At 46.7% G+C, this 25,121-nt stretch overlaps 1 protein-coding gene across 1 annotated transcript in view; it reads left to right on the top strand.

The window, feature by feature from the left end:
* The window catches only part of Fam174b (family with sequence similarity 174 member B), a 37,085-nt gene extending 12,257 nt beyond the window's left edge, over positions 1–24,828 (top strand). The window contains exons 2-3 of the mRNA XM_057756294.1: positions 13,440–13,571; positions 22,812–24,828. Of these exons, the coding sequence (XP_057612277.1) occupies positions 13,440–13,571; positions 22,812–22,815 (136 nt within the window). The 3' untranslated portion in view covers positions 22,816–24,828. The remainder of the gene's footprint in view (positions 1–13,439; positions 13,572–22,811) is intronic.
* The last annotated feature ends 293 nt before the right edge of the window (positions 24,829–25,121 follow it).

Below are 25,121 nucleotides of genomic sequence, written 5' to 3'. Positions count from 1 at the left end.
TTTATTCGTCTGGAGACCCGTTGGACAAGAGCTCATATACTGGTCTGAAACTAGGCTGCATGGCTACCAACACATGTGCTGTGCTCAGGGCAGCTTGCTGGGGAAGGGAGCATTGATAACAGGCAATGGTGGCTTTTCTATCGAGACCCCAGCTAACCTGGGACTCAGGTACCTCTTCTGTAAGGGATCCTGCAGAAGCCATGACTGGAAAAGGGGGATCCTGGGGTCCAATTCTACCATTTCTTCAAGTTCAATTGCTTTTCTAGGGAAGGTCTAGATACTTCTCATGTTCTGAGTAGCAGGTGCAGAAGAGAGGTCAAAAATCAGATATGTCCTTAGAACTCTGGCTACAACCAAGGCATCAAGGCTCACTTGCAGGGTGACCCCTACTTATGCTCCGTGGCTGCTTGCTTGTTCTCCCCAACTCCCACATTCTGTTTCCATTTTCTCGGCTGAGTTTTCCTCATATCAGAGGTGACCACCCTTTGCTTCCAGCTACAGTAGGGCTTTAGGGGCTTAATGCTGATATATGTTGAGCTGCTGAATGTGACCCCCAAAAGTCACCCGGTCAGGGGAACACAGCCAGCTGGAGTAGCCATGCCAGCCCTGGGTGAGTTCCAGGAGGGGCAGCCAGGTCCATTTCAAATTTAGTGATCTACTTGGAATTTTTGGCATTTATTTACTTCTTTAAAACACAGATCTTGGTCTGGGGAATGTGTGTAGTTCAGTTGGTAGAATGCTTATATAACATGCATGAATGCCCGGGTTCATAAAATCGGGAAGATGGTCCCTGCCTGTTATCTCAACACTCAGGACACAGATGCAGGAGGCAGAACTCAGGGTAATACTTGGCTATATAGCAAGTTTGAGGGCAGCCTGAATCCCTTTCTCAAAACAACCAAATCCAAAACAGAGAGTGTATTCATGTGGTTCAAATTTCACAAGAAATAGGAATAGATAGTAAAAAATTTTTCATGTGTCCATAAGCTATTTTTTTTAACTATTTCAATTTCTTATATTTCCAGAAAGATTGTGAGTATAGAGACAAGTTAATGTAATAGTACACACACACACACATACATATACATGCACACACACATGCGTGCACACTGTCACTGAGATTTACTTTACTGTCTACACAGTTCACCCTTTAAAACATTCAACACTGTGTTGCTTAGGTTATTTTATAGACTTATGCATCCATCACTAAGGTCAGTTTTAGAATATGTTCATCACTCCAGGCTGAAACCCTGCATCCGTCGAGGCTCGCTCTCCATACGCCTTTCCCAGCTCCGGGCGACCGCTGATTGACTCCCGAGTCTGTGGGCATCTCTCTTTGGACTGTCACGTGGCTGCAGTCATATCACATGAGATCCGTTCTACTCAGCATTGTCTTCTCAGGGTTCATTTTGCTCCTCCCCCGAGTAGTAGCTTCCTAATTTGTTACCGTATCACTTTGTCTTTTTCAAGATCAATTTACGTTTAAAAATTATGGGTATATGTGGGTGTCTGTGTCGGGATATCTGCATGTGAGTGCAGAGGTCAAGAGGCATTGGGTTAGCCCGACAGCTAGAGTTACAGGTGATTTTAAGCTGCCCGATGTGGGTGTTGGGAACCAAACTTGGGTTCTCTGTAGGAGCTGTATGTGCTTGTAACTGTGGAGCCCTCTTTTCAGTTCTGTATGCCACCCTCATTTCTCCATTTGTGGTGGTCTGAATGACAATGGCCCCCACAGGCTCATATATTTGGATGTTTGGTCCCTACTTGGGGGAACCATCTGGGAAGGGTTATGAAGTGTAGCCTTGTTAGAGGAAGTGTGTCATGGGGGTGGGTCTTGAGGGTTCAAAAGTCCATCCCATTGCCAATTGGCCCTCTTGCTGCCTCTTGCTTGTCCATCAGGATATAAACTCCCAGCTACTGCCTCAGAACCACGGCTGCCTGTCTGCTACCATGCTCTCTGCCACAATGGTCATGAAACTGCAAGCCCCCAGTGAACTTTTTCTTCTTTAGTGCTTGTGTCTTATCACAGTAATCGAAAAGTACCCAAGATGCTATATTCTCAGTTGATAAATATTTGAATTGTTTCTGCTTTGGGGCCGTTCTGAGCAATGCTGTACTGAACATTTGCACGTGTTTGTGTGGACGTGTGATTTAGTTCCTCTTGAGTATGGAGCTAAGGGAAGAAAGGGAAGATCTTCTTGGTCATTTGGTAATGTCTGTGCTTAGCGTTTTAAAAAGCTGATGGTTGTTTAGGATGATGACATCATACTATTCTGTGTCTCGCTAGAAGCATAGGGAGGACTCAGGTTCTTCATATCCTTGCTAACCTTGGCTGCGGACTGTCTTTTTGATCCTAGAGAGTGTAAAGTGGTACCTCACTGTGGTTTGGTTTGCACGGTGCTGTTTGACAATGGTGTGACTTTCCCTGCATGACTTTGTCGGCCATTTGTATGTTTGTTTTAGAGAGCTATTAAAATCTTCTTGCCTAGGGACTGGGGGAGCTGGTTCAGTGGGTAAGAGCTCTTGCTGCTGAAGCATTAAGACCTGAATCTGAACCCCTTAGTGCCTGTGTAAAAAGCCAGGCGTGGTCACGTAACCATGCAACCCCAGTGCTGTGCAGTGTGCGTGAGGCTTGAGAGCAGAAGACAGAAGGATTCCTGGGCTTTCTGGCTGCAAACCGGGCTCCAAGTTCAGTGAGAGAGCCTGTCTTGAGGAAGTAAGGTAGGGAATAATAGAGCAAGACACCGGGAGTCCTCCTCTGACTCTGCACATGTGAATGGCTGCATATTCTGATCGTAGTTGCTGAGGGAAGTCAGGACAGGTACCCAAGCAGGGGCAGAGGCCAGAATCATGGAGGAATACTGTTTATTGCCTTGCTCTCTATGGCTAACTCGCCTTGCTTATTTATACAACACAAGACCACCTCACCAGGGAAAGCACACACACACACATCTATATCTCACATCCGCACACCAACACTCTTGCTGGTAGTTTATATCAAGTTGATATAAATTAGAGTCACTTAGGGGTATCTCAGTTGAGGAAGTGCCTCTATTAGATTGGCCCGTGGACAAACCTATAGGGCATTTGTTTTTGATTAATGATTGATGTAGGCAGATCCACCCCAGTCTGGGTGGTGCTTTCCCTCAGCAACTACGATCAGAATATGTAAGCCAAATACATCCTTTCCTTCCTAATCAGTGTTTTGTCACATTAGAAACCCAACTAAAACACACACAATAAAAAATGATATCACATTTCATTATTGAGATGTAAAACTATTTCTGTGTTGCAAATGCAATTTTATCCCATTTCTGGCTCTTTTCACTTTTTGAATGGTGTTCTTTGAAGCACTACATTTTTTTTTTATTTTGATGAAGTCCAACTTATCTATTTATTTTCTGCTTTAGCTTCTGATATCCTAATCCAAGGTCACAAAAGCGTATCCTATGCTTTCTTCTGTGAATTATACTATAATGAATAATAGCTTTAGTTCTGAGATATGTCTTATGTATTTATGTACTTCTCCAGAAAATTCTATGAGGTAATTTTTGTATAGATGGCTTAATGTTTTACGAACAAGTGTTCTATGGGGGCAGTGGCTTCCAAATTTATATTTTGCATGTGGGTATCTTCTCTTTCTTCACACATATACTATATGTCTCATCTTGGATTATATAAATATCAATTGTGCATATATGAAAGATGTTTCTTGTCCATGTAGAGACAGCAGCTCCGTGTCAACAATGAGGAGACTTCATGCTCTGTGTGGCCAGTCTCTTACTAGTGGGCACTTGTGTGGCACATTATGTAGGCTGAAGCATATGGTTAAGGCAGTTTCCCAAAAGGGAAATTCTTGGTGAGGTTTGTACCATTGTAAACGACAGGTGTTACTGAACTGTGTGTGTAACAGCCTGTGCACCCAGTAGCATCATGAGACCTGCTTCCCATGCCCCACCCATTGTGTATCTTTAGTCATTTTGATGTTTGCTAAGCTTGCAAGTGGATAATGGGATCTCTTTAAAGGTTGAATTTGCAGGATGCACAACCATTTGTTTGCTTTTTCTCTGCCTGTGACCTGCCTGCTTTTATGTCCTTTGACACATTTTTCAATTAGATGATTGGCCTCTTTTATTGATTTGTAGATACTCCTTCTGTCCGTTAAGGAGGTTAGTTTACATCTGCACTGCAATTGGATATATTTTCCAAGCTTATCGTTTATCTTGACTTAAGTTATTATTATTATTTTTCCCCATGCCCCCTGCTGACTTAAATTATTTTTCTATGTTTGAATTCAGCACCCTTCTCTTTCTATGGCATTTGGATCTCTCCCATGTTTCCTGCTAATGGTTTTATTTCCTACCCTTAAGTCTATCTATCTTGTTTATTATGATAGAGTATGAGATATTGGTGGCTGTAAGCAAAACACTGGATAAATGGCTTTTTCCGAGCCATAGTGCCACCTTTATTCTATGTTGGGATGTAGTAGTGTCTGCCTCTGGGTGCTCTGGTCTACTACAGCGTCTCTTTGTGGGTCTGTAACTCAACGCTGTGATTGTGGCTTCGCTATGTGGAGAAACCAGTTCCCTCCATTACTTCTCCTTTGCAGAAGGCTCCTGGCTCTGTGTCCACTTCTGTGTGTGGCTTTGTGTTTGTTTGAGATTGGGGGGGGGTCTCCCTGTGTAGCCCAGGCTAGCCTTCATCTTCCTGCCTTAGCCTCTGGATGCTGGAATTATAGGTGTGTACCAACACTGGAATCAGCATGTGATGGAAGAAGGTCATTGGTTAATTAATAAAGAAACTGCTTGGCCTGATAGGTTAGAACATAGGCGGGTGGAGTAAACAGAACAGAATGCTGATTCTGTTGTAGGAGCTGCGGGCTGCGTTCCTGCAGCACCTAGCTCCCGGCCGCCTGGCTAGCTTATGCCCTGAAATAACAACACACAAACTGTATTCATATAAACACTGCTTGGCCCATTTCTATTAATGTGTGTAGCACCACAAGATGTGCTTACCAGGAAGATTCTAGCCTATGTCCATCCTGGGTCCGAGCTTCATCGTGTCTGCCCTGGAGAGCAGCAGCATGGCGTCTGAGCTCACTTCCTCTTCCTCCCAGCATTCTGTTCTGTTTACTCCACCCATCTATGTTCTAACCTATCAGGCCAAGCAGTTTCTTTATTAATTAACCAATGACCTCCCTCCATCATTTCCCCCTTTTCTGTTTAAACAAAAAAAGGAAGGCTTTCACTTTAACATAGTAAAATTACATATAACAAAACAGTTATCAAGCAAGAATTACAGTTACAATATTTACATCTATTTTATCTTTATCATAACTAAGGAAAGCTATAACTAACTATCTATTCTTCAACTCCATCAAAGACTCCAGAAGGATATAATATTACCTAGTAAATGAGAAGTAAGAAACTTCCAAACTCTAGAAATGACAGAGACATTTTGCTGCCTGGACAGTCACCCAAAGTTCCTCTGTACCGTTGGGGCATCCATCTTTGGCCTACAGGCCCATAGTTTCCAGCAGACATTCCATGAAGCAGGAAATTTCAAAGGCAGTTCAGTCACTATCTGCTGTGTCCTGCAGAATGTCTCACAGACTCTTTCATGAATCAGGAACCCCAAAAGATCCCAAAGGAACTTGGGGCTGCTCTTATAGTCACCTGGGAAGTATCACAGACTGCCTGCACTTCTCTGGGGTGGATATACCCAGACTCTGTGCATATCTGGGTATACCCAGCACTTCCTGTCCTTTGCTGGTGTGGGACAAGTTCAAAATTTGAGTCCCACTTACTAGGTTAGGTTCATCGGCATCTCCTGGTTTTTGTTTCCTTAACTTCATAGTATGAACCCACCTGCATTTCTAGCATCAGGCATCATGTGTGTTGTGCTCAGCCCACTGTGGTGGCTGCTCTTACTGTCACCCCAGGGGAGAGGATGGTAGAGGACCAGGCATACCTACAAGTCATAAGTGGATTGTGTCCCACAGGAGGGATGTTGACAGGAGTCAGAACAAGGTTTAGGTGTCCTTAATGATCTCAGGTAAAAATGGGGAAAAACTTAAGCTCCTATGGAGTAGGTTGGCTGGGTGATCCACCATCAGAATCCCAGAACCTGGAAAGAAACAGCTATGAAGGCGTTTGCTTTTAGGATGAGTAGCTTACTCACAGGCACAAAGACAAGGGCTAGGATTCAAATCTCTGTCTCTGGACTCCTTGGTCTATGTCTCTGACTGCCATGCTCCAAACTGAGCCCTCTCACTGGGGCTCAGTGTTGCTCTGCCCTGCCTTGTTGTTGAGTGAAGGTCTGGAAGGGTTCTTTCCAAGTTTCTCTGCTAGCCCTGGAGCTTGCTCCCCAGCTTCCTTGTTTGTCTAAGTGAAGCTTACAGGCTCATTGGAAACTTGATTCTGGCCAACTGCTGGAGAGCCCTCTGAGTAAACAAACCTGGGGATGACATTCCAGAGGGGAAGAATTTAAAAAATGTATTTATTTTGTAATACCTCCTCTTGTCTTTTCATTAATCTTCTCTTTATTCCGGAAGATTTTATACCTGTATACAGTGGGATCACACATACTCGTATACTCCCCTTTTCTCCTTTCCAGCTCTCAGATCTTCAACAGGTCCCCCTCACATCTTCAGCATCAGAATAAAACATCTGGTATGGTGGGCTCTGCCTGTAATTTCAATCCTGGGTTGAGGGAGGGGTGGATGGAAGCAGGTAGATTCCCAGCACTCACTAACCAGCCAGTCTAGTGAATGGGTGAATTCTGAACTTACTGAGAGATCCTGTCTAAAAGAATAAAGTGGGGGAGTGATTGAGGAAGACACACGATATTGACCTCTGGCCTCCATGTATACACACACACACACACACACACACACACACGCATGCATATACCCCTCAGACACCAGATACACACACATACATCCCAGATACACATGCATGCACACACATGCACACGTGCATGGACGCACGCCCCCTCACACACTAGATACACACACATACACCCTAGATACACACGCATGCACACGCACACACCCCTCACACACCATACACACACACACCATAAACACACACCAACACACACGCAAACAGCGAGTTTCAGTTTGCGGGGAAGAGCAGCATGTAATCTCTGACGTCACAGTCTCTTTGCTCTTTGCTTTTCTCTCAAGCCACTGAGCTTGCCAACAGCCCTGTGAAAAGCTGTTGCATGCCTCCCTACTGGAGAACCTGCACTCGGGCATGCATGAGCAGAAAGTGTGAAGCCGTTGTCACCCGGTGACTCTTAAGGGTTTAAAAGGGTTGTAGCAAATGGGAGAACTACTCTGGTCATGGCAGCCTTCCTATTAAAATATCAAAAGTGTCCAAGGTGGTATTTATTATAATGCTGGTGTCAGGTCATGCCATGTCTTCTTTTTGAGCGCCCTTTGGCATTAGGACTCCAGGTCACGTGGGACTGAAAACCTGCACGTTTGAGAGAGCAGTGTGGTAGTGTTCGTGGAGAACTGGCTTTGAAGCAGGCTTAGAACTTCATCTCAATTCCTCTGGTCTCTCTTCCACTCTTTCTTCTCAGCCTCTGTTCTGTCAGGTGACAAGATAGCTTATACCACAAGGGCTAGTGAGCAGGGCACCTAGTGGTCAGCTTTGATTGGTCCTATCTTTCTCCTTTCTTCCCTGCTATTGGTTGGCTAGAGGGTTGCTGTGTATCAACTGGCTCACACCTAATCCTGTGTGTCCACTTTTGGAGCTGGAGGTGTGGCCAAACGTGGAGGATGGAGAAGCCAAAGATCAGTGGTGGATGCTGGCCTGCCTCAAAGCAGTGCATGCCCCAGGGGAGTCTTGCTTCAACAAGAGTTTGTTGGAGGTTTATCGATCGATCCTCGTGGTATGGGGTGTGTAAGTTGTGTTCAGTGGTACCTTTCAGAGAGTGAAAGGGGGATTATAGGTATTGAAGTCAAGGGGAGGTGAAGGGTAGTGTGTGTGTGTATGTGTGCTTCTGCATGTGTGAATGTATGCCTACCCATGCATGTGTGTGCATGCGTGGTGCATGCTTGAATGTATGACCACACACACAGGTGTGTTTGTGCACACGTGTGTGTGTGTGTGTGTGTGTGTGTGTGTCTTTGGTGGGAGCCAAGGCACTAGTGTATGTGGAGTGGAGGTTCCAGGTAACTTGCTGGGTATATCAGCATCAAGGCAGCCTTTGGCCCTCTGTGGCAGGTAGGTGCTCACTGTCCTGCAAGACCTTCCTGAACTGATCTGAGTGTGTGCTCTTGAGACCCTCACTCTTCTATCTTATATTTTTGGTTGTGAGCCTAGCCTTTAACAGCCAAGTCATCTCTCTAGTCCTTTATTCCTCTTCCTCTTCTTTTGTGTGGCATGCTTCAAACCCTAAGTGCCATGTAGGGTGAAGGCAGCAGTGCACTTCTGAGCTCCTTGGTCATGGGAACTTCAGATCGAACCATACTTCTGATTAACTGTGTGGCAGTGTGCAGAATGACCTCTCTGAACCTCAGTTTTCTCACCTGGAAGACTGAATTATCAATGATATTGCTTTATAGATTATTTAGATGTTGTGCCCGTGGGAGTTTGGGACATGGTTTGATTAGTAAAACGCTTGTCACGAAAGCATAAGACCTGAGTTTGGGTCCCCAGCGACCACGTCGAAAGCTAGCTGTAGAGCTGGAGAGATGACTCAGGAGTTAAGAGCACTGGATGCTCTTCCAGAGGACTGCAGTACAACAACAACAATAATAAAAAGCAACTTGAGCAACGTGAGCCTGCAACCCAGTGTTTCGAGGGTGGAGACAATTGGATCCTAGTCTAACCAATCATTGAGCTCGAGGATGTGCCAAGAGACCCTGTCTCAAAACATAAGGTGGAGGGAGATACAGGAGGATATGAACAGTGCACACACCATCTACTTACCCACACACCACGCCCATGTGCACACCCGCACACACAAATGCAAGACAAGGAAGTTACACATGTGAACACACTTGTGAGTTGCTTAGCATCGTCGACACAAGCATAGCTTCTAGGACCACTGTTTCCAAGTTTCTCACATTCTCTTTTGCTGATGCAGGATGCCCTGGTTCCATACTCTCAGGACAGTTAGACTCCAGGACCTGGAAGTCTGAAAAGCACTGACCCATTCTATTTCTGAATTCCCTGCTTCTGCCCAGTGCACAGCTGGGAAAGAAAAGGTCCTCTTTGGAAGAAGTGTACTTGTCCAAGCAGGGCAGCCCCCACACTACCCAGTGTCCCTGCTGTCCGTGGTTGTCCTTTTCAGTGCGTGATGTGGTGTGAGCTCTGCCCGGAATGGACCCGCGGGTATTGACTTTGCATGGGTCTCGGCTTTGTCTGACTAACATGCCTGGCAATGAGACAGCAAGACTGTGCTTCCCTAGCAAAGGGTATTTTGTTTCAGAGGGTTGATTGTTTGAAATGCAGTTTCTCTGGCTCATAATGTCAGAACTGGTGTTTGAAGTACACATGAGGACCCTTACTGATGGCCTTATGTTCTGGCAAGGGCTCTCCGCAGAAGCAGCAGTGTATGTGCTCTCCTCTCTCTCTCTCTCTCTCTCTCTCTCTCTCTCTCTCTCTCTCTCTCTCTCTCTCTCTCTCTCTCTCTGTGTGTGTGTGTGTATGTGTGTGTGTGTGTGTTTGAGAGAAGAAGGGAGAGAGAGGTGGGCCATATACTTGGAGGAAATTGCTTATGAAGATCTGATAGTATAGGTTCTGATCTTTTTTTTGTAACTTTATTTATTTGTTGTGGATTTCATTACATATATCTTGATCCTATTCATTTCCCTGACCCTTTGTATCTGTCCTTTACCCTTGTAGAAAAAGAAAATGCAGAAGCTATAGTGTGACTCTGTGAGTCACACAGCAAGGAGCAAGGGGCAGGGCCCGTTTCCTGTTTTAACATCCTCAGGGCCCACTCCTCAACACTTATACCACCAGGGCCAGCTGTACTGTGGTGCCCAGGTGAGGGACAGGGACTGCTCTCCTGAGTGTTGCAGCTGGTGAGGTACAGGGACAGCTCTCTTACTCTCATGTCCTCAGGCGAGGTGCAAGGCTTGCACGTTCCCAAGTGTTGCAGCCAGTAAGGGGTAGGGCCAGCTCTCCTGCCTGATGCAGGTGGTGAGGGGCAAGGAGGAGGCATCTCTCCCTTGCCCATGCCACCATATGGCAGATGAGGAGAAGGACCAGATCTCCCGTGCTCACGTTCTCAGGGCTGGCACACCATACCCGTGTTGACAGGATCAGGTGCAGGGTCTTCTCTCCTGCGTGCTGCAGCTGATGAGGGGCTGGGTCAGCAATCCCTAATGTTGCAGCCAGTGAGAGGCAGGGCTAACCCTGTGCAACCCTGTTCTCTTGACCTTCAGTGGTATCAGGAGTCACAGACATCAACACAGACTCAAGGTGCAGCAGGGCCACAGACCTAGACATGGGCCTTAGCAGCAGGCGAGGCCTGTACATCACCATGGCCCTTGGTGGCAAGCAGACCACCCACCTCAGCCTGCTTCTCACTGCCTTTACCTCTTCAGATCTCTTTCTACGCAGGACATGAACCATTCTGTCTCTCTCTCCCATCCCATCCATTTGTCTATGATAATAGTGCTTGATCAGCTGGTTTCCCTGGGCAGGCAGGCATGTGGGTCTCCTCCTGCTCAGTCTAAATGGTGCTGGGTAGGGTTGTGTTTTCTCCTCACCACCTGGTAGGCCACCCTGGTATTTTTTTAAATTAATTTTTATTTCTGGTGCATTGGTGTTTTGCCTATAGTTATGTCTGTGTGACGGTGTTGGTTCCCTTGGAACTGGAATTACAGACAGTTGGGAGCTGCTGTGTAGGTGCTGGGAATTGAACCTGGGTCCTCTGGAGGAGCAGTCAGTGCTCTTAACCACTGAACTATTTCTCCAACCCCTCGGTTCTGGTCTGAATGCAGACATACTTAAGGCTAAGAAGCAGCCATTGTTTCAGTGAGTCCAAAGACAGTGGATCTGGCTAGCTGGTACACATCCATGAGAGGGAGGCAGGAGGATATGAGTCTTGAGACAAGTTTGGGATCCATAACAGGACTGTTTCAGAAACCAATATAACAAAACAAACGAAGAGACGACCCCTCCCCAAACCTGATGTAAAATGGGCAGGAAGACCTCCCTTTATTCCTCGAGGGAGAGACTGCCTTTTGTTTCACTTAGGCCTTTGCCTGGGTAGGTGAGGCCCACTCACATTGTGGAGGAGAGTTGCTTTATTTATTTAAAAATTTCTTTTAATGATTTATTTTTATTTCATGTGCAATCGTGTTTTGCCTGAAAATTTGTCTGTATAAGGGTGTCAGATCCCCTAGAGCTGCGGCTGTAGGCAGTTGTGAACTGCCATACGGGTGCTGGGAATTTCATTTCACTTATAGGGACACGGGTGATTTAGAGGCAGAAGAGCCCGTTCCACTGTGCACTGAAACCCCCTGCAGCTTGTAGGCATCCACACCATGGAAGTGTCCCCTACCTCCAGCACATGTTCTTGCTCCTGGGGAAGGAGCATCATGAGGCTTTTAACTCTCTTGTAGCTTGTGAGTTTCCCAAGCCTTCCTCCTCCCCTCCTTAAGAAAAGCTTCAATCTCAAAAAACCAGACTTGTTACCTGAAGGGCTGGACGAGCAGGCGCCATAGATTGCACAGGTTGATTTATGCTAGAGATACGGTGCTAAAGTTTGCTATGCAAATGACGTGGCAGTTTGGTGAGTCCTATTTTTGGTAATTTGTAGTAGGTACGCCAAGAGCACATTGCCGTTCTAAAGACATTTTTAGAGGACCTAAAAGTGAGGTTCTATTTTGATGCTTTTTGAGAACTTGAGAGGCTTTCTCTTGGCAAGAGGTAAGAAGATCTGCCGGTGTCTTTGACAAGTGGTCTCAGGGGAACAGCTTGCCATCTGCAGGAGGCCTCTTCAGTGCCCCACTTAGGATGCTTTGGATTGGCTGCTTTTTCATAGAGAGCATCCAGTTTTCTTAAGAGGAGGCTGGCAGAGAATACAAAGCCTTGGGAACAGATCCAAGACCACAGAGGAACAGGCTCAGAGAGCATCAGCGGTCATCAGAAGAGGGCTCTCCTTACATGGCACCACGCGCTTTCCAGACACCCCCTGAAAAATATTGCAGTCTTCATGCAGGGAGTCGGATGCCAGGGGCTTGTGTCTGCTCTTTTCCTGGGACCCGCAGTGTCCCTCTGGCACACCATAGGCAACAGTGTAGTAATATAGCCCTCACCATGGAAACAACATTGACTCACTTTTACAAGTCCTACTCTTAGGAGAGAGGCTGGGGGATGTGTAATTTCTGTTCATTATTATCAGTTCCAATTAACTTATGCCAAGAGCCTACTGTATGCAGACTTTAGAAGGGCATCATCCATCTCAGCCACCATCCCTCACCTTCGAGGAAGATTGCTCCCTATCACATTTCACTTAGGATGAATCTGAAAGAACTTCCCTGTGTCTGGACTTTGACCCAGATCCTCTAGGGTGGCGCTTGTACCTCAAGCCAGGCTCTCATTTTCTCGTCTTCAGAGAATGATATGATCTTTGGTTCACCGTGCATTGCTTGCATGAATTTTATCTTTTTGAACTGCTGCGTTTTTTACTATTTCTCTCAGTTGTTGAGTTGTTAGTGCTCAGATAGCCCTGCTTTGGAAAGGCAGGAAAAGGGTTAGGAAGCTGTAGCTCAGCCCTGTGGACACCTGGGTTGTGTCCTCCTCTCCAGTGTATATGTATGTATGTATCTGTGGGGGGGGGGTGTGTATCTCTGTGTGTGTGTACCTTTGGGGTGTGTGTGTCTCTCTCTCTGTGTATATTGGTGTGGTGTGTGTATTTTATGTGTGTGTGCATATCTGTGGGGTATGTGCATGTGTATGTATGTATATTTGTTTGTAGATATCTGCGGAGTACATGTATGCATTTGCATGAGTGTCTGTTGTGGGTTCTTCCTCAATTACTTTCTAGTTTATAAGGCAGAGTTTCTTGCTCAACTGGAAGCTTCTTCTTGGGCTAGTCTAACTAGCTGTCTTGTTCCCAGATGCCCTGTATGGCTTCTGAATGCTGAGATTTTGGGAGGGCCATTATACCCATCTGGCATTTGACCTTTCTCTTGCAGCTGAGGGTGAGTGATGGAGGTTCGGACTCCAGTGTTCTTGCCTGCACAGCAAGTGCTGTACCCTGAGTTCTCTCTCTAGCCCCCAGCTTCTGGGGCCTTAACCAAGCCTTCAGGGTACAGCTGCAGCCTCTGTCTGGAGGCGGTAGCAGGCTTTATCTGCAGATGTCAGGAAGTGAACTTATCTCAGCACGAGCTACTCCATCTGTAGGGAGGCTTGGCCTCATCAGCATCTCTCGTGGCCGTGGTCTCATGAATGTTTCTCCTCCTCCAGGTTGGGAAAGAGGTTAAAGAAGACCCGCAAGTATGACATCATCACCACTCCTGCTGAGCGTGTAGAGATGGCTCCACTCAACGAGGAGGACGATGAGGATGAGGACGCCACAGTATTCGACATCAAGTATAGGTGCGGGCAGGGGACAGAGGCTTCTCCCCGGGCTGTGTCCAGTAGGATGGTTCAGCCACAGTGTTCTTGTGTTCTTGTTAAGTGTTAGTCTCTGAGATGTTCTTATTGTGGTGGGACCTGTTTCTATCACTGTCTTGGTAACAGTACCTAGGAATCCAGAAGAGCACAGGGCTGGTGGGTAAATGATTGTCCTGAAACAAACAAACAAAAAGTCGTATTATCATGGTTGTTCCTGGAACATTGGTTTTAGAAATAGTTTGTTAATGAATCACATTTGAATTTTATTTACTTTTGTGTGTGTGTGTGTGTGTGTGTGCGGGGGGATTTCTCTGTGTAGACCTGACTGTTCTTGAACTTGATTTATAGACCAGGCTGGCCTCAAACTCAGAGATCCTCCTGCCTCTGCCTCCCAAGAGCTGGGACTAAAGGCGTGTGACACCACACCTGGCTCATTTACATTTTATAAAGAACAACCACACATTGAGACTTGCTGGTTCTAGATACTAGAGTAGGAAGAAACCCATGATTTTTATTTTGTCAGGAAAAGAGTGAAGTCAACAGTAATATTCAGTTACACTACAAAATAATACATATATAGTGTTATTAATGATTGTATTGGGTTTATTGCTAAGCCTTTTGCCTATTTCACAGTCAGTACATAGAAATAAGAAAATTATGACCAGGTGATGGTGGTGCATGTCTTTAATCCCAGCACTTGGGAGGCAGAGGCAGTTGGATCTCTGTGAGTTCAAGCCAGCTTGGTCTACAAGAGCTAGTTCCAGGACAGGCACCAAAGTTACAGAGAAGCCCTCTTAAAAAACAAACAAACAAAAAATTAATGTCATTTAAAAGGTATTCCCGCTTATACTTCAAAAGTATATGGTATGTGTGTGTATGCATGCATGTGTCACAGTACATGTGTGTGGAGGTCAGGGGCAACTTTGTAAAGTTTATTCTCTCCTTATACCTTCTATGAGTTTTATGGGTCAAATTCAGGTCATCAGGCTTGCATAGCGAGCTCCTCTACTTCTGCCAGCTCATCTTGCTAAACCTTACTTTTGTTTTTATTTCTTGTTTGAGGCAGGGTTGCATAGCCTGGGCTGGCCTGGAACCTGCTGTGTAGAACTCAGTCTCCTGAGTAGTGCATGGCCATCCTGTGCTTCCAGGCTTTCATTATTATTACAATAAATAAGGGTCCGAGTCCTCCTGCAGGCCTGTGGCACGGTGTGCAGTATGGAACCTTAAGGGAGTGAATCAGTTGTACTACATATATATGTGTGTGTGTATGTAGTAATATATATATATATGTGTGTGTGTGTGTGTGTGTATAAATGCATGCATATAAACTGTATGTATATATATGTGTGTGTATGTAGTAGTATATATGTGTGTGTATATAAATGCATGCATATAAACATGTATGTATATATATGTGCCTGCACACAGGCATATATGTCACTGAGTATATTTGGAGGCAGAGAACGACTTTTTTGGAGTTTATTCCCTCCTTCCATTATGTGGATTCTGGGAATTCAACGCAATTTGTTCAGCATAGCAGCAAGTGCCTGTACCTGCTGGTTTTTTTTTTTTTATTTTTTATTTTTTATTCAGAGCCACTCCTAGAATCTTGTTCATATTAGGCGTGACTGTTAATACTGACTGAACTTGACAGGCTCCAGGATCACCCTGGAGACAAATCTCTTGCCAAACTTGAGGGAGTTTCTAGACTGAGCTAATCAAGAGAAGACCTACCTTAAATGTGGTCAGCACTATTCCATGGGTGGGGTCCTGGGCTGGATGAAAAGGAGGAGCCCCGCTGAGCAGCCACATTCACCTGTCTGCTTCCTGACTGAATGCCACATGACAGCTGCCTCATGCTCCTGCCTTGCTGTCTCCGCCCTGATCGACTGTACCCTCAAACTTTAAATCAAGCAACTCTTCCTTTTTTAAGTTGCTGTCTTAGTTAGGGTCTCTCTTGCTATGATAAAACAACCTGGGGCACCAGGCGGTGGTGGCACACACCATTAATCCCAGCACTTGGGAGACAGAGGCAGATGGATCTCTGTGAATTCTAGGCCAGCCTGGTCTATAAGAACTAGTCCCAGGACAGGCACCAAAGCTACCTAGAGAAACCCTGTCTCAAAAAAGCCAAGGAGCAGACATTGAGCACGAAGCCCGAGTCGATGGGACTAGGGTTCACAATGCCCAGCAGCTTAGAGTTCAGGATCAATACAATGGATTTGCTGGGTCCTGAGTTTCCACCTAGAATAGAAGAAATGAGGGACACCATGGGATTGGGGGGAGCAAACCCAAGTCTTGTTTCAGGCATCACCTGGTGCCAAGACGGGAGTGTCTGTGAAATGCTAGGCATTTATAGTTCATTACCCAGGAATGTCAGGGCAGGAACGAAAGCAGAGGCCATGGGTGGATGCTGCTTACTGGCTTGCTCCTCATGGCTTGCTCAGCTTGCTTTATTAGAGTACTGAGGACCACCAGCCCAGGGGTAGCTCCACCCACAGTGAGCTGAACCCTCCCATATCAATCATCAATGATCATTTGAGAGGCTGTACCACAGGCTTGCCCACAGGCTGGTTTGGTGTGGGCATTTCCTCAGTGGAGAATCCCTCTTCCCAGATGGCTCTAGCTTGTGTTAAGGTGATGGAAAACCAGCCAGCACAGTTGCTTTTGGTATTTTCTCATTATCACAACAAAGAGAGAAACAACTAATCCACTGGGTGACTGACCTGGATCTGTGGAAATCATGACAGAATGGGCTGTTTTTGTTTTATTTTCACATGCCACTAAGTAAGAGAAGTCCCTAGTCTGGATATACAAGCCTATGGCCATAGTTCCAATACTCAGGAGGCTGAAGCAGGAGGCTTTGAGTTCAAGGTTGGCCTGAGATACATAATGAGAACCTGTTTCAAATAACTGGTTGGGAAGGGGGAGAGACTTAAACAGGGTACTCTAAAATCTGTTTAGAAATTCTGTCTAGAACATGAGATGCGAAAGGGTTCTATTCTTTGACTGCCTGGATGCCAGCGCTGCTGTAGCCTAAAATACATCCACACTCGTCTCAATTCTTCAAATGAGACCGAGTTCCCTTTTTGGGCTGATTGTCAGTCCTGGATTGGTATTGCTGCTAGTTCTGAAACTCATCAAAAAGCAACTGACAAAACTGAATCACTTGGTAGGTATTCAAGTAGTAGGGAATACTTTTGTTTTCTGAAAGGCCAGCTTCCTCCCCTGGCCTAATGCAAGGGTGAGAATCAAGGATGAGGAGAAACTGTGTACCCATATACTGGCATTTCAGACACTCCCCTCTTGGTATCTGGTGATGTCTGATTCAGGACTTGGGTTTGCTCCCCCCAATCCCTTGGTGTTCCTCAGTTTTTCTAGGCAGAAACTCAGGACCCAGGACCCAGGACTCAGGACGCAGCACCCAGGACTCAGGACCCAGCAAATCCATTGTATTAATACTATACTGGCCATTGTGAACCCTAGTCCCATGGACTTGGGCTCTATGCTCAGTGTCTACTGTCTGGTTCTCTCTGATGTCACTTTGGGGACAGTCTCAAAAACAGGTTCCTGTATAAAATGTGGTCACGACATTTGTGACCTTATTTCCGATACCCTTATTTTATTTAAAAGTTATTTGTGTCTATGTGTGTACATGCCTGTGTACGCATGAACATGTGCGCACACATGCTGTAGGTGGTATGACAGTTTACAGGAGTCAGTTCTCTCATGCTGTCATGTAGATCTGTTTGGTCTGAATGAGAATGGCCCCCATAGACTTGTGCGTGAATTCCTCAGTTGGTGGAACTGTTTGGGAAGGATTAGAAGTGTTGTCTTGTTGGAGGAGGTGTGTGATGGGGGTGGGCTTTGAGGTTTCAAAAGTCCATACCAGGGGCAGTCAGCTCTCTCTCTCTCTCTGCCTGTGCTTGTGGGTCAGAAGTGATGGTAGCAGCCTTGCTGTCTTACTCCTGGTCTTAAAGGGTATGCATTCAATATTTGACCACTGAGTGAGGTTTGCCGTTGGGTTGCTACATGGGATTTTCTTCTCTATGTATTACCTTTGAATTTTATTCCTTTTTCTAGCTCTGTTGAGTGTTTCCTTTAACCCATTATGGTAGTGAATCTATATTCATTAGATTTCTACTCTCCAGTCAATTCAGGATTCTGGAGTTAAGAGCTTGGTCATACATTACTTTCTATGTGCATTGCATTGTGACTGGCCTGTTGCTTTTCCGTTTTGTTTTTAGTGTGTTTGTCTGGCTCTGGTACAAGTTAATGCTGGCCTCATGAAGCGAGTTGGGTGTGTTTCCTTATTTTCCTTTTGTAGACAAGTTTGAATCAGATTGGAACCGTTTGTTTCCTAAGTGTTTAGTAGAGCTGCACCCGAGACAGCCCGTGTGCAGTATTTAGGATAATGGCATGCATCAGTTCCTTGAATAGTTCCGAGAATATTCAGTCTTTATTTCTTCTTGGGTCAGTTTTGATCAGAAGTAGTTTTGGGGGCATTTTGTCCATGTCTGTTAAAGTTTACAGATCTGTTTTTGTATAGTTGTTCCCAATATTCTTCTTTAATCCTGTAAATGTGTGTAATATGAGTAGCTATGGTCTTTTTTTTTTTTTTGTCTTTTTTGAATGACAGGATCTTTGTGTAGCCCTGACTGGCCTGGAACTCGCTATGTAGACCAGGCTGTGTAGACAGTGTAAATCTCAAACTTACAGAGATCTGCCTGCTTCTGCCTCCTGAATTCTGGGATTAAATGTGTGTGCCACCATGCCTGGCTCATTTGCATCAACATTATTTAATATTTAATATTTTTCACTTCCCCCCTTTCTCAGTCTTGTAGGAAGCTTCATCTTATCTCTCTGCATGTAGAATCGTCCTGGGGCTTCTTTGATACCCCCTGTGCTGATCAACTTTCAGTTGGTGTCTGCCTCCCATCTTAGCTAGGATCTCTGTTGCTTTGACAAACCACCATGACCAAAGGCAAGTTAGGGAAGAAAGGGTTTTTTCAGCTAACACTTCCATATTGCTGTTTACCACTGAAGGAAGGGTTGACAGAGGTTTCTGTCCTGCCTGGTTCCCGTAATTGTTATGTCCCAAAGAAATCACACAGAGATCTACATTAATTATAAACTGATTGGCCTAGTATCTCAGGCTTCTTATTAACTCTTATAACTTATATTAGCCCATAATTCTTGTCTGTGTTAGCCACATGGCTTGGTACCCTTTTCTGCGAGGCAGTCACATCTTGCGTTGTCTGTATCTGGACTGCAGACTGAAACTTTCCTCTTCCCATAATTCTCGTTGCCCCGTCTCTACTTCCTGCCTGGCTACTGGCCAATCGGTGTTTATTAAACAAGTACAAGAAACAAATCTTTACAGGGTAAAAACCATTGTCCCACAGCAAGTAAGGACAGGAACTCAAGCAGGGCAGGATCCTTGAGGCAGGAGCTGATGCAGAGGTCATGAAGGAGTGCTGCTTACTGGCTTGCTTCCTCTGCCTTGCTCAGCCTGCTTTCTTATAAAACCCAGGACCACCAGCCCAGGGATGGCACCTCCCACCATGGGCTGGGCCCTCCCACATTGTTCACCGAATGAGAAAAGCCTTACGGTGGGTCTCATGGAAGCATTTCCTTCACTGAGGCTCTGTCTCTGAGGGCTCAAGCTTGTGTCAAATTGTCACACAAAACCAGCCAGTTCACCATCCCTCAGCTTTCTCTGAGCAAATTGTATTCTGCTGCTGCTTCCACTGAATATGAAACCCATTCAGTCATTGTCAGACTTCTCAGCTGGAACCGGCATTTTTTTCTGTGGCAGCCTGTGGCAGAGCCTCCTGTAGACATCCAGGACTGGTGCCAGGCCCTGCCCTGCCTCCCTTTGTGTCCTGAAGAACTGACCTGTGGGGAGCTCCCCCATGGATGCTCCTGCTGTTTGTGGTTGAAGTGAAATGACGTAGTGGATGACCTTGGAGGTGAATCAGTCAGACACAAGGCCGCGCCAGGCCGGAGAAGACTGGCTGCTGGGAGGCTAAGTAGCTTTACCTCATGTCCAGGTTTATGGGAACTACAGCTGAGAATGCATTCGCTGTCATCTCAGTACTTAGCAGTAGCCACTAGAGTCTGTGTAAGTACATGTCTATGGGACTTTCTTTTTCTTTTGAAATAGACCATGTTACAAAGGCTGACTTGGGGCCCCTTCCCCCCGAGTAGCCTATTGTGAACAGCTTTTCATGTCAGTAAGTATGAAAGAATGAAGAAAGAAAGGTTTAAGGTCACCTTTCTGCTTCATGCAGCGTTTTGAGGACTTGTCAGCACACTGCTGACCTATTCATAGGGACTTGTTTTTCCTGTCCACCAAATGTTTCTTCTTCTCTCCAGGAAGCACACACATTGAAATCAGATGTGAATGAGCCATGGCTTTGGGTTGTTTTGTGATGGAGTGGAGAGAGGAGTGTCATGTGCTTGGCACCAGGGCAGTGAGGTGGGTTCGATGTGTCTTACTGTATATGCAACTTTCTGATCGTATCTCGTGACTTAGAGCGCGGGTGGATCAGTCAGGTTTGTTCTCCCCAAGTTTCCAGTCACGGGGAGAAGAGGTCAGAGGCCAGGGAGGTGTCTGTGTACAGCACTCAACCCCAGTCCTGGGTATCAATCCTAGGGTCTCATGCATACTAGCCCCACCCCTTCTTGGTTTGTTCCATACCGCTGGGAAAAATACCACTTGGAGGACAAAATGCCTGGAGTTTTGGAATGATTCCATACTTCAGGAGGCATTTGGATTTCACTTGTGTTTGTGCTTGGTTGGCCTGTGCACTGTTGCAGTGTTTTGGGTCTTTGCAAATCCCTAGTTTATTATGGAAGACTTTTGTTACACCGCCTAGGCATTCCTGGAGAACAGGCACGCGTGAGCGCTGCTGGTTGTGTGTCAGGGAGCCTGGCAGATGGGTTGAGCACAGCTCAAGGTACCTAGCTGCTGAGTAAAACCCACCCAAGGTACCAGATTGCTGCTGTCCCTGCCAGCCCTGCTTCCTGCTGAGATGGGTTTTCTGTATGTGGAAACAGTGTGGCTCCTCCAGGGTGTGGACCAGCATTCTAAGCAGGCTTGCTTGCCCCGCTTTTGTGGCTAGAGCTTCCTATAGGAATATTAGCTACCAGTGACATGACCATGGTGTAGGAGACTGTGCCTACTCTGTCCTCCAGAGGGCGGGTAGGTCTGACCGTGCCCCCCCCCCCCAGTTCCGCCCCCATCCCAGGTTGAGGTTTAGACTAAGTACTTCTTACATGAAGGCATTAATACCTTTCCCATGGCAACGTCTTCTGGCTGCTTTTTCTTCCTAAGGAACTTGGGAATGGTTAGGGTCTGGAGGCTCCTCTGCCCACCTCCTGTCCCAGGGTTTTAGTTCTTCTGTGAGAGGAGCTGATGGTGAGGAGACTGTCATGAAAGCTGGGGTTCCCCTTTGCTCTGCAGCTCTCCCCTGTCTATGTGCGGCTGATGAATGTTCAGGTATGGGGGTTGGCCGTGAGCAGCTCATGGGAGGAAGGCACAGGGCCTGCCAGAGCTATCCATGCAGGTGCATCTGGGACCCTCGTGAGATGAGCGCCTAGGCAGGCGACAGTGCCACATGTTGTTCAGTGAACCCATGTGCTGTGCTGTTCCTGTCCACCAGCTCTTGCTGGGGCCAGCAAGCCACCGCCATTGGCTGTCCTTTGTGGGCATTTGTTTTGATGTAGCTATGGAGAGTACTCTGTGCTCTGGCCTGATTCTTGTTTTGGTCTCTGAAACCATCGCCAGTCCTTAAATTCTATTACGCTTTTGTTTTTCGTGGATGATTACGCAAGGCCCGTAATCCAACACTGATGGAGGAATCGGTTCTAATGGGTCTGCTTTCCCCTTCCTAAGCTCCTGTGGCGCAGCTTGTAAGCTTTCACTCATGGCAAAAGCATTGCTTGTCCCCTTGCTGTGGTCTGCACTGTGTTAGAGCTGGAGCAGGAAGACGAGCAGGCTCACACGTGGCTCCAAACACCCAGTCTGAGCAGGAGCCAGATGCTCATATGCTTCTGTAGGCCCAGCTCATCAAACTACGGCCAGTGCGCCAAATGCCTCAGTTGCTGTGACAGATGCCCGAGACATCAACCCGAAGGCTTATTTTGGCTCTCAGAGCTGGAGGTTTCAGTCCATGGTTGGTTGGTTTGCCGCCTGGTGAGGCAGCACATCCCGGTGGGTAACAAAACCTTTCACCACATCGTGAGCTAGGGAATGAGCTAGGGAACGAAATGGAGAGATTGGAATCCTGGAATTCCTGCCCCTGTGTCCCCAGTGACCTAGAGGCCTCCCATTGGGCCTCAGCTCTGAAAGGTTCTGCTGCCTTCCGACAGTGCTAATCCTTCTAACTCAGCGGGCTGAGGGGAGGCATCATGGAGCTCAGACTCTCACAAGAGCTCCCAAGCCAAGCATGAGTTCTATTTTCTATCCTCTGTGCACCCAGGTCTCACTGGGCTGCTCAGGGTTTTTCTCAAATGTGTATCTCTCCCCCCCCTCCCCCCCCGCCTCCCAACTGTTAGGATTGCAGTTCTGTGCCAACGTGCCCAGCTCTGATTTTTACATTTCCGTGTTTGAAAAGGAATCAAAAGGAGAATAATATTTCAGGATACATCAAAGTTGAGTGTAATTCAGATTTCATTGCCCATAAATAAAGTTTTATTGGAACACAGCTATTACCAGACATTCTGTACCATCTCTAGCCGCTTTTCTGTCATGACAGCAGGATTCCTAGCGGACACAGAAACTGCAGGATATACAAGCTTTAAGGCAGTTACTCTTGGGTAAATTTTAAAGAAATGCTTTGTTGACACTGGGCCTGAACACCTGTGGGAAGGCGAGAAAGAGGAATTTAAGGAAAAAGCAGCTTGTGTTCTAAGGGGTGTGGAGGCCATGTGTGGAGGGTCGGTCCCTGGGCGCCCTGTGTGAGATCTGAAGGTCAGAGTGACACGGGAGAATGGAATGTGCCTTCCAGACAGCACATGAAGAAGCCACATGGTTGAGCACACCAAGGGCTGCAGAGGATGATGGTGACGATAATGATGAAGATGACCACGCAGACAGCAGGAATAGGAAAAGGGACAGAGTGTGACCGTGTGGCCCATGGGGTGGAGACTGCCAGGAAGAGTCAGATGGTTTCAAGTGCTCTGCCCAAGTGGTGATTCTTCTTCCTTTTCTTTCAGGTAAAGTTTTTCGGGCGTGTCAGCATCCTGGGGGACGTTGGTCAACTGCAGCCTGAGATATGAAGGTCTGGGCACCGGCTCTCACCTGAGGTGTTGAAACCAAAACCAATGTTACTTATGAAACTCCAACTCCACTCTGTATGTCCAGCATCTACTTGGAACGTCACCATCAAGCTTGTGTCCAATCGCCAGATGAGAGTCACCTCGGCCACCCTTGGAATGCCCCTTTGAGATGCTCTTTGCACTCCTTCCTTGAGGGGTTTTCCACCTTCCTAAGAAGCAAAGATGGGAATATTGATTTCTAAGAATCTTTCTAGAACAACTATAGATAACAGTAAAGCTACAATTAGGAGGATCAATAATTTTAAAAAGCTGGGAAGATAGCTTAGTTCATAGCCTGATTACCTTAGAAGCAGGGGATACAAGTTTTGTCCCTGGATCTCACATAAAACAGAACTAGCATGAGGGCCCACACCTCTAATCCAGTATAGGGCAAAGAGGGGAATGCCTGGGCAGTCAACCAACCTAACCTTGTGAGTTCTGGTGACGACACCTGGTCACAGACACGGTGGATGACTTCAGAGGAACAATGCCCAAGGTTCTTTTCTGGCCTCTACACACGTTTACCAACACACAGCACACATACACACACCCTCAAAAGCCGGAAGGGCCTTCAGATGTACCTAGGAGAATCCTGGCATTTTGTTATTCCAGATCTTTCCGTCATCATCAGGTCTGGTTTTATTTAGGGGACAGCTATGTGACATTTCAGAGTGAACATACAAGCTCCCCACCCCGCCCCATCCCTTCTAAGAGGTTCGGCATAAATAGGAGTGGCTACTACACAAATTTCAAATTTTCAGGGATCAGACCACGAGTGTGTGTGTGTGTGTATGTATGTATGTGTATGGTTGTATGGTGTGTATACCTGTCTCTCTCTTCATGGGGATGAAAAGTGCCAGGTAGCTTTTAGTGATTTTGTGTGTGTGTGTGTGCTGTAAAAATGTTTCTCTCTCCTGCCTCAGTGTTGTGTTGTTTGTCTTAGGAATATAATGCCAAGAAGAAATCACTGTGGTAATTTAAATGAATGATACTTTGGTTGGCTGAAAAAAGAAGAAAGAAGGGACACTGTCAGGGACTCTGTTGGCAGCCCGTCCAGGCTAGGTTGCACTAGACTGGGTACCTAGCTCCCAGGCTAGGTGCAGTGGGCCCAGGAGAGCTTCTAGTCCAGAGATGCCCTGAGGAAACAGGTCCTGGACTAACTGCTCAGGTTAACGAAGGTCTCCCACTTGGTCTTCTCCCATATTGCTGTAGCTCGGATGCTGTGCAAATCTCATAGCCGTGCCTTTGGGACCCCGGGAGTGTAGTGTGTCTGGAAAGATAACGGCTGTTATTGCCTTGTTTCCTTTCTGTCTTTGTTCTTGAGTTTGTGTACTTGTCTGTTTGGTGCCCTGCTCCATTGCTTTGTGTAAAATCCCCTACCATGGCCAGCTCGGCCCCACCATCAGACTCTCTAGTCTCTGGCTGGAGCTGTGGTGGTGGCAGTAGGTAGAAAGAGCCACTTTGGCTCTGGAGCCTGGCTGGGCATGGGTGCTTTGCAATCCTAACCCATCACGGAGTGGCCTGTTCTTCTGGGCTCCCTTAACCTCTGCTTCTCAGTTGGTTTCTCTCACCCTCCTGCCCTACTAGTCAGAGGGGTGGGGCTTGAAGCAGAGCAGGTGGCTCGCTTTCCTCACTGTGTAGTCACAGCACAGAGGCGATTCTAGGACATTGGCCATCTTCAAGCTCTGTGCCCTGCCCTCTCAGCCTTGGAGCTGGGACTGTCACCTCCCATTCAGGTGTCCCGGGACTACAGGTGACCATCTAGAGAAGCTGGATTCTCCTGCCTTATGTGTGAACACCGTGGATCCGGCTGCCAGTCCCTCCTCGCTGACTCTGGCAAGAATAGCAGGACGGTGACCTTACAAATCCTCGATGAAACTTCAACACCGCAGGCACTTAAATAAAGATCCTCAAAACAAACAAGAATCATCAGACTGAGTCATGAGTGTGTTGGGTTTGGGTGTTTTTCGATGGAGCTGATGAAATGACTCTGTGGTCAGAAATGTGAACACAGGTGGTGGGTAGAGATGAGTTGGGGTTTCTGGGGCTGTGTGTGTCCTGGTGACTTAGGAAAAGGCATATGAATGGAATGGGGCTGGGGAAACACTCTCTCTCTCTCTCTCTCTCTCTCTCTCTCTCTCTCTCTCTCTCTCTCCTTCCCTCCCTCCCTCTCTCTCCCTCTCTCCCCCCCTCACACACACAACACAC

This window comes from Chionomys nivalis, chromosome 23 (genome assembly GCF_950005125.1).
Source record: "Chionomys nivalis chromosome 23, mChiNiv1.1, whole genome shotgun sequence".
NCBI classification, from domain to species: Eukaryota; Metazoa; Chordata; class Mammalia; order Rodentia; family Cricetidae; genus Chionomys; species Chionomys nivalis.
Note: the sequence above shows the minus strand (reverse complement) of the source record. Positions and strands in the feature narration are given on the sequence as shown.